The sequence below is a fragment of the Cryptotermes secundus genome, unplaced genomic scaffold (genome assembly GCF_002891405.2).
Source record: "Cryptotermes secundus unplaced genomic scaffold, Csec_1.0 scaffold1076, whole genome shotgun sequence".
Classification (NCBI taxonomy): Eukaryota; Metazoa; Arthropoda; class Insecta; order Blattodea; family Kalotermitidae; genus Cryptotermes; species Cryptotermes secundus.
Window position 1 is genome coordinate 652,177 of NW_019732383.1, and position 10,193 is coordinate 662,369.

The following is a 10,193-nucleotide window of genomic DNA, read 5'->3' on the forward strand; positions in this document are numbered from 1 at the left end:
TAGCAAGCCAATAAGGACATGATTTGGAAATACATGAACGGATTTAATTCTGGGTACAACAGCAAGGTTTTGAGGGGAAGGTGATACAATGTGTGTTCCAATAACAAGAAATTTGTAGATCATGATCTAAAAAAACATATCTCATAAGACTGTCCTTTCAGCATAAAACTGTGGAATCTGTTAGCTGTTTCGTTTTGTATTTTTGTTAGTTTGACCCAAGAATGAGCCTGTATACGGGCCATGTCGCTATACTGGTGCGCAATAAAACTAGCATAATTTATTTTTATAACATTTCCATTCATGTAGGATTTGAGGTTCTCACAGCGGTGGTGTGGGATATAGCGCCATGTAGACTGTTGAAAATAAACCGATGTTTCGGAAGAATATGTCGCCGGCATCTTCATGGTCGAAGAGTAAGCGACGGAAGAAACCATTTTGAAGCGGGTAGCAAGCAGAGTAGATTGGCTTTTAACGACCTACAGGGTGTTATATACCATAAGATAGAACTCTTCATTTTCATAAATGGTTACCGCCAAACACAAAGCATTTTTGAATGATTGTAAAGGGGTGGAATAGGAGAAACCAAGCGCAACAGCACAAACGAATCAAAAGGCCGTCTCGACTGGCTAGATTTTAGTGAGTCATATTTTACGATGCAACCCCGTTCATTTACCTTGTTTTTACTAATGTGAACAAAAATATTTCCTCTGATCTATTATTCATATGATAATAATTAATTAAAAATAATATAAATACTTATGTAACAATGTAAATAAAATTATTTTAAGAATTTAGAAATCAGTTTTCGTCAGAGTATAAATAAATTTTCTGTTATTTACTGTACCGAAATATCCAGAAAGTTCTTAAGTTTTTAAATGGGGGATGGGGGAGGAATTTTAGGGGGGGTTTCTTCTTTTAATTCGTGTTTTATATCATGGAGCAGGTGCCTGAGCCACTAATTTCAAATTTATTTTTCAATTTCATATTCAAAGCCACATGACCTGAGTATTTGATATTGTGTTATTAAATATTCATTAATTATGTGAAGATAAGAATAAAGGTCCCATCACACCTCTGACAATTGTATTCTCCTTAGCAACACCTCGAGCCTTCACACTGCTTGATTCCTCCCTTCCCACATCTCAAATCCGATTTTCCTCTTGATAGTGATAGTCCCTTCTTGCAGGATACGACTTGCTTCATCTCTGTCTTTCCTAGGAGCGAGTCTGCATTTCCACTTCAATGCTGTGGGACCAGCTCTCATACACACTGCTACAGGAACAGCAAGAAGAAGAATGTTCTATGTGCCCCATCAATGCTAATGATGATCTTAGTATGCATTTCATATGGCGAAGTGAACCTTAGCGACTTAGGGCGGTCAGATGGGTCTTGAAGTCAGGCTGAGAGCAAGTCTACAGGGATCTCATTTTAATTCGCCTCACATTCAAGCTGCATGCACAACTTGTAAATGAATGCAAGTGGCAGACAGAAAGGTTACCGCCAAACTACATTCCTAGGCCACAACACGCGGAAAGCCTGAGTTCCTCTTCAAGAACGGTCTAAGTTGCTAATATAAACATTTTGTTGCTAAATACCTTGCTTCTGTTACGCGACAGAAATCATTAAAATGGAATTACTGATGTATACTCCGCTCATAATGACATTGGTACCACTTCTTTCCGTCAGTAAGGTACGTAAAGTTGGAGGAGAGGGCTTCACGGTTAAGGGTGTACCCTTGTTCCAATTCTGATGAGCAGAATAGCAAATGTCTAACTGAAGTGACTCAGTGTTCTTCCGAACCAGCGAAGGCACTTTCTAGACTTGTTTCTTAGCTCCAAGTTAGTTTGAACTCCAAGCCTACAGGCCTGCAGAGGTAAGAGAGGAATGGTAGGGTGATCTTGTAGAAATATTTTATGGATTGGCCTTGCCTAATTTTGAGGTATTACTCCGGACTATGGGGGCACGTGGTAGCGTAGTTGGTTGAGGCACTATGTTACAAGCCGGAAGGTTGCGGGTTCCATTCCCGATGAAGTCATTGGATATTTTTAATTGACCTAATCTTTCCAGCCGCACTATAGCGCTGACGTCGACTCAGTCTCTAACAGAAATGAGTACCAGGAAATTTCTTAGGGGTAAAGGGCGGCTGGGCGTAAGGCTGACAACCTCACCGTCATCTATGAGCAGTTTGTCTAGAAAAAATATAAGAGCCTTGACCTCTCCCAACCCTATGGGAGTCCAAGGCCTGTTACAGGGACTTTACATTTTTTTACTCCGAAATATGGGGAAAACATAAAAGAAATTAGTAATCAAGGTACCAGATTCGCAGACGCAGATCGGATTTATGATTGTAAGGAAGTAGTCGTGACCTATTTGAAAGTACTATTCCGTATCCTCCTGTACGTCCTGCGGAAAATCATGAATAAATTCTTAGGATTTGAAGGTTCTCAGAGCTGTGGATATAAATTGTACTATCATCTGGTATATAACGCCGTGTAGTCCTTTGAAAATAAACGATGTTTCGGAGGAAAATATCGCCTTCAGCTTCAGCTTCTTCTACCTTGGAGGAGATATGTTCCTCCCAAAAGCCGGTTGATATTCAACGGACTACACGGCGTTATCTCAAGAAGTAGAACCCTTCATGAATAAACTGAACAAGGACAGTAGGTACGGTCGCCGAGATTCGAACCAGGGGCTTCCAGATTACGATAAGAAAACGATAACAAGTAAACTAAAATACTCATTACTGCAGATTTTGTTCCAGCATAGGCCCAGGTGCCGGTCACGGTAGCCGAGCGGTCTAAGGCATGAACTGTCTTCGCTCGCTTGGAAGCCGGGACGTGGGTCTGGATCGGTTTCCTGTGAGGTACGAACTGAATTCTTATATATTATTCTTGTACACTGCCGGTCACGGTAGCCGAGCGGTCTAAGGCATGAACTGTCTTCGCTCGCTCGGAAGCCGGGATCGTGGGTTCGGATCTGTTTCCTGTGAGGTACGAACTGAATTCTTATATATTATTCTTATACACTGCCGGTCACAGTAGCCGAGCGGTCTAAGGCATGTACTGTCTTCGCTCGCTCGGAAGCCGGGATCGTGGGTTCGGATCTGTTTCCTGTGAGGTACGAACTGAATTCTTATATATTATTCTTATACACTGCCGGTCACAGTAGCCGAGCGGTCTAAGGCATGTACTGTCTTCGCTCGCTCGGAAGCCGGGATCGTGGGTTCGAATCACACTCAGGGCATGGATGTTTAGTTTGTGTGTGCGTTTTTCTGTGTTTGTATACAGGTAGAGGCCTTGCGACGAGCTGATCACCCACCGAAGGAGTCCTACCGAATGTGTAAGATCTAGAAAAACCGATGTGAACGGAGAAGTTCATGGAGGTAGCTCTAGGCCCACTGGGGCTGTAGTGCCAAGGGGTGGAAAAAATAGGCCCAGGTAAACAATGATGTGACCTTTGTTAATTATGTAACACAGATATCAAGATATCTCTATGCAAACCTGATTTAGAGACAAATTCATCCTGTATTTTAATGAGCGACGTTTTCGGTCATGAAGTACGTGTTAGTTTGTTCACCTTCGCACATAGATTTAAGCGGAAAATGAATCGATGGTAACGATAAAAAAATATGAATTGAAATGTTTCCAAAAATATGTTGATCCCAATTACGAACCACAGAAAATATCAGATTTAGTAATGTAAAATTTATATATAAATTTAACTCAATGTGCGGTGTTCATGAAATATTAAATAAAGTTCAAGAGTCATACACCGTCAACTGCGAGACCTGTAAATTAATTTCAATTTGTGTTTGTTTTTAATGTCTATTAATATTTCCCTGTCGAAATATCAATTACCAGTTCATATCCCTCTGTGTTTGTACTAGCAATAATTGCAGCTACGATGCTGAAAATATTACATCTCATTTCATCCATCAGGTATTTTTTTTTTGTACCATGAAATATTTTCCGGGTATATAGTACAGTCTGACTAGAGCAAACGAGCCCAACTATATGACGTCACACGGTACCGATAAAAGCAAACGAAGCCCATTAATTTTAAGCGTTTTTCTGCAATAACAAAATTTATTCGAAATCCGTTTTGTGGTTTTGGGGATAAAACGTGTAGCCAGAAGATGGGAGGCGTGCAGACACAACCTGCCCCCTATTATCTACCTTATGCACTAGTACTAAAGGACGCCTTAAGGACGACTTCCGGAATATAAATCCTACAACAGGCAAGCATTTCTCATAACACGATGACTGTGCCCCTTAGGGTATCGGAGAAGCACCCCAGGGGTACCGCAAGCCCTCATTTTCAGTATTCCCCTTGCAAACTCGTACCTGAGGATGCTGTTTTTTTATCTTGATTCGACTCAGAATAAGTTTGTAAATATTGAGGATATAAAGACCATCATTGTCCGTTTATTATACAAGCATTAAAAATTAAGATGTGCATTTATATAATTCTTCATTTTTATCCTACTTTCCTTATTTTGAAAAATGAAAGTAAGCTTATGAGATCACAATGCTGCCTGTATATATACCCTCCTATTAACTTTCGAATATATAAACAAATATTTATGAAACTTGGTATGTATATCACAGTACCTGTACCAATCTCAACGGCGTACTTCAGAGAACCCTCCTATCAGACTGTCTGTCTGTCTGTTTATTCCATATCCCTGCTAGGCAACGGTTCGGTAAAAATTTACCGCGACAACGAATACACAAACAAAAATAGAAGAATTATTGGACGCGTCGGTTTCTATGCGGTCCGTGTCGTGTCAATAAAATTAGCAACTATTTCTTCTCGGAATTTCTTGTTACTTCATAATATAAGCGGTGTATAATGGGACAGTATTATAATCGCGAAATTAACTAGTCTCGAAACTTTGACAGATTTACACTTTCTCAGGCCCCCTGGTTATGAGAAAGCCGTTTTACGTACGCCATCTATGTATGTATATACGTGTGTGAATATATATATATATATATAGGGGCGTGACTACAGACGGGGTATAAATTGACGAGTTATTGTTTAAAATCTTTTTTGTTAAAATCTGGAACCAATTTGGTTTGTGTCTTTATATTTCTTCTCTTTAAAGGAAGATGAATGTATGCCACGCCGTGGTTCAGTTTTTTGAAAAATATGACACTTTAGTGTCGTCCAGTTGTTCAGGTCACGCTGTGTTGTTATACTGTTTTTATAAGTATACAACTTCTGTAGTCGCGATATATTACTGAAACAAATAATACGTCTACATAATATTTCTTTATTCCTGTTATAAATAAGTAACTATTTCAATGAAGCAGAACCCTTCTGTAGAAGCAAACGGTTTTTCAATAACTCAAGAAATTCTAATAATTTTATTAAACTTGAAGAACCATTACCGCCTTCATAACTGACCGCTAATGGTCCCTATCGTAGGCCAGATAAATTCTATCTGCACCCTCCCATCCTATTTATTTGTGACTTATCTTCCTATCTATAATTAGATCTTCCAAGTACACTATTTCCTTCATATTTTCTTATTAAAATTGTCTATGCATCTGTCTTGTTCTTCATGTGTGTTACATGTGCAGCTCATCCCATTTTTTGTGATTTGATAGTCTAATATTTGGCGAGTAGTAGAAATTATGATTCTGCTCATTATGTGATTTTCCCCAGTCGCCGCTACTGTCTCCATCTTAAGTCAAAACATTTTCCTCAGAACCTGTATTCAAACATCCGAGTGTATATTCTTCTCTTAACATGAGAGCCGATGCTTCACACACTTATTACACCAGAAACAGAAGTAGAATTGTATATATTGCAATCTTTATTCGCATTAACCTTGCGAGAGTAATGATGAATGAAATTGTGTATGAAGTTGGTAAATAGACTCCTTCCATGGTTGAGGAAATTTTTCCTTAGTCCAAATAGAACTGAACAGTCTATGGATATTTGAACATAATGTTTTTCCTCTTGCTTGAATCAGTTCTGCTGGAATTTCATCAGTTCATAATGATATATACCTTTCAAATTTTCTATAGCATTCTCAGCCTCAAAAGGACTAGGCTCTGATACTAAGGGCCCAGCTGCATTTAGTTCCCTCTGTCTAACGTCATTAATTCCATGTGCATTCAATAGCTGACAGCAGTGATTCTTCCACCTGTTCAGAATATTGTGGAAATTTGCAAGCAAACCTCTCTTCTCATCCTTATCAGGTTAGTTCTGAGTTGGAAACTTTTTTATTCACTTATGCTTCTACACAAGCCTCAATTATTCTCGTTCCTACTGTCTGTTTCGAGGTAATTAATTCTGTCTTTTAGACAGTTTCTTGTTCCTGAAATATCTATTAACTTCACGTCTTACAGTGCTCAGATTATCTCAATTCATTTGGCTTGGATCCTGTAACCAATGCAATTTAGCTTACTCCCTTTGATGTAATCGCTGAGAATATTCTTTGTCAAACCTCTGTTCATGCTGCTTCAGTGAATAATAATGTACAATTTCCTCGGCTAAATTTTTGGAATATTCCTTACACTTTCTCAAGTCACATTTATGTCGACATTGTAAGTTGTTTCAAAGATCTGGGCATATTTTGGACTTTGATACCATATACTGCTTTACCTTCAACATCACTTAGCTCCTTGAAATAGAATTTCTAGGGATCAAACTTTCACGTTCCTCGTTTTCTTACTGACAGTCTCTCCCTAACTCCTGAGAACAACAGTGAACAGTATCACGGCCAGTTTCTTAGAATGAACGGACATGAAGTGTAGTGAATGCCTTCTCCTATCTCTGAAGGCGTGAAAAATATGTGTAGGAAAATCCGTGTGTATTATGAATACTGCGATTTAGTAACGTTATACCGCTGAAAGAATTGTGGTCTGGCAAAGTTTACTACTGTGACTCCATTATCATTAATAACTTCATGTTCACTCCCGTTGTCAATTGTCAGTTTAAAAATATTCTCTTTTCTTTCTATACTTTGACAACGAAATCTAACATAATTTATATTATGGTATTTATGGCATTTATCGTGTAGCGTAAACCGTAATTTTCATCTGAAAGTTTAAAACGGAATCAAGATGGGACACAAAACATATTGTGACATGATCCCCGAATGCCGGAATAGTGAAATCAAAGGAGACGTTCATTGCTAGGCAACTCCTCGGTAAATATGTATATTCCCCGTGGCAATGAATACGCAAGCAACAGTCGATTAACTTTCGTTTCTATACAACTGCGGTCTAAACACACAATCCTAAAAAGAGAGAATCTGTGTTCTCTGCGTGGTCCGTGCCGAAGGGTTATACAAAGGACAAAATAGTTCGTTTGAGTTAGAGTGGAGAGCAAAACCTAGTGCCTGGGGGTATAACTGTGTCCCCTATTCCTGGGGGATATAAATATGTGGACCTGGCCCTCCAGGTTGGGGGAGACTCGAATCTGCGGCAGTAAAATGTTGTCATGAGTACCGCGGGACACGGACCTTAGACTGACTGGGCTGGCGAGGACCAGCAGCAACTGTAAATGACAGACACATCCTCCCGACAAAGAGAACGTCTTATTTGTATATTTTACTACATTCAAAGTGATTTAAAAAATCTGGCGCTGAGATCATCCAGGGCATACGAAAAGGACACAACTGAAATTTGGTTACAATATACATATATTCTTTCTACTTTATCTGAGGGCAGAATTAATTAGAGACGCTAATGCCATCAAAACCACTAACTTAACCTCCTATTGAGGACAACGCAGAAACAAATGTTATTCTAGACAAGCACAATAGCTAAGTAGCATAAGATTTAAACAGTTGCTCACTATACACGTTTCCTCAAATCCTATATCAAATCTTTAAAATTATATCCCTGTAAATATATCAGCACATGCTCGAATATAAAAAGCACAGACATTTTAATTATTATATTTGCCACAATAACAACCACGTAATGTATGACGTAAGTTACACTGTACTGGCCTGAACACTGCTTACCTCCTAGAATGTAGAGGCCGCAAGCGACCAGAGTCTTGTGGTCACTGTTGAAGTGTCCAATGAGGGCGAACATTGTGGCCACCAACATCAACAGAACGCCCACAGCCTCGAATGGCATCGAGAGTCTGCAAGAAAGCACAGACACACACATCAGTTCTCCTGCTTAGAACTAAGTTCTTCTTTAGAAGCTTATAAACGCTCAGCTGGCCAAGAAATTACTCGCCTATTATGAACATCGGAGAGTGGAGAAATATCAGGATGACGGAGAAAGTCACGTAATTTGGAGCAAAATTATCTGTTATTAATTATAAACTTAACAGTTGGACATTGTCCGAAGAATCAGTGCAATTTAAAGTTTAAACAAAACAATGGAAAATGTCTAAATTAATAATTTCATAATTAATAAGAGACAACTGTTACCAAATTTTTGACGATCACAAATATTTGTAAGCCTGTCCAAATATTATTACGACAGAATCGACGAGCACGAAGTGGAAGAGACGAGATAAGCATAGTAAGTTTAGCCGGAGAAATTCAAAACAAGAGACTTATCTGGAGATCCAATTATAGAAACGAGTATAATATTAGAAAGGATATAATTGTGTGAACTGGACTCAATGGGCTCAGGATACAGCCCTATAACGTCCTGCTGTCAACAAGGTAATGAATGTTGAGCTGTAATAGAAAATAAGTATTTTCTCGACTACCTGAAAGATTAACAGCTTGTATAGAAGAACTCTGTTCCATGAGGTCAGCTTATGTATTTATTCTATAATGACTGACAAATTATGACAGGATGTCTATAGTTACAATTTCACATTTTTGTCTGATTTCGAAAACTACAATCGAAGAGAGATGAAGTGACAGGAGGTTGGAGAAAACTGCATAATGAGGAGCTTCATAACTTGTACTCTTCTCCAAGTATAATTAAAAAGATGAAGTCAAGGATGAGATGGGCAGGGCATGCAGCACGAAAGAGGGAGAGTAAAAATGCATGTAGGATATTGGTGGGAAAGCCGGAAGGAAGGAGACCACTGGGAAGACCAATGCGTAGGCGGTGGATAATATTAACATGGATCTCAGAGAGAGAGGATGGGGTGGTATTGATTGGGTTGATCTGGCTCAGGATAGGGACCAGTGGAGGGCTCTTGTGAACACGGTAATGAACCTTCAGGTTTCATAAAATTCTGGAAAGCTTTTGAGTAACTGCACAATTGGCAGCTGCTCAAGAAGGGCTCAGCTCCAGGAGTGAGTAAGTTCAAAAATTACAAAGACAAGCATAAGACACCTCATTTTAAGCAATAAGTGAATTCCGAATGAAACAGTACATCGCTTTATGCACCATGTGTTACTATGTCCGCCAAGCGTTTTCGTTCGTTAGTCCTCGAAAATATTCAGATAAGATATGGACATATCTGTTATTCCTCAACACATAAATGTGACGCGACTCACAATTTATATGCACAAAAACATGTAATCAGTTGGACAAATACTGAATTCAGATTTTCAGTCGGAAATAATTCGAAGAGAGCTACTTAAGACGTAAAAGCCCCAAATCTTTAAAGTAAGAGTCATAAATTTGTTAGCCTTCCGAGCGACTGGAATTCAAAAGGATTTAAAAAGTGACTGAAAGAAATACGTGAAAAGGTGTTAGAAAGGAAAAACAGTTCATGTCTTAGACAGCGCCGCCACTGTGATAGGCAAGAAAATAATAAACAGCCATTGAATTCACATGCAACTGTTCAGCGTCAGTTGGTACTAAATGAAGTAGCAGAGATGTCAGAACTACATAACTTAATACAATGAATGAATAAAAATGAACATTAACTTTCGTGATTGTGATTTCAAACCTAAAGTTTTATTCACCATACATATAATGATATTGATGATGAAAGTAATCATACCCATAAGGAAGAGGAGGCATTTATGCTTGTTATAAACAATTTAGAAGAAATTTCAGGTGACATGTGAACAAGTAACTAAGTGGGTTTTCTTTCAACACTTCACATTCTACGAAAATCCATCGCTTAATATCAGTAAATTCACCTTATGTACCTTCTATATGTATCATATACATGAAAATACATTTTCAGCATTCGTCAAAGAAAATTGTTATTATAATGAAAGGGGCACACGGTAGCGTAGTTGGTTCAGGCACTACGCTACAAGCCGGAAGATCGCGGGATTGAGTCCCGATGATGTGGATTTC

General features: G+C 38.8%; 1 protein-coding gene across 1 annotated transcript in view; it reads right to left on the minus strand.

Moving 5' to 3' along the window:
* The window catches only part of LOC111867692, a 123,442-nt gene extending 115,334 nt beyond the window's left edge, over window positions 1-8,108 (minus strand). Inside the window, exon 1 of the mRNA XM_023857753.2 lies at window positions 7,985-8,108. Within this exon, the coding sequence (XP_023713521.1) occupies window positions 7,985-8,102 (118 nt within the window). The 5' untranslated portion in view covers window positions 8,103-8,108. The remainder of the gene's footprint in view (window positions 1-7,984) is intronic.
* Between the last annotated feature and the right edge of the window lie 2,085 nt (window positions 8,109-10,193).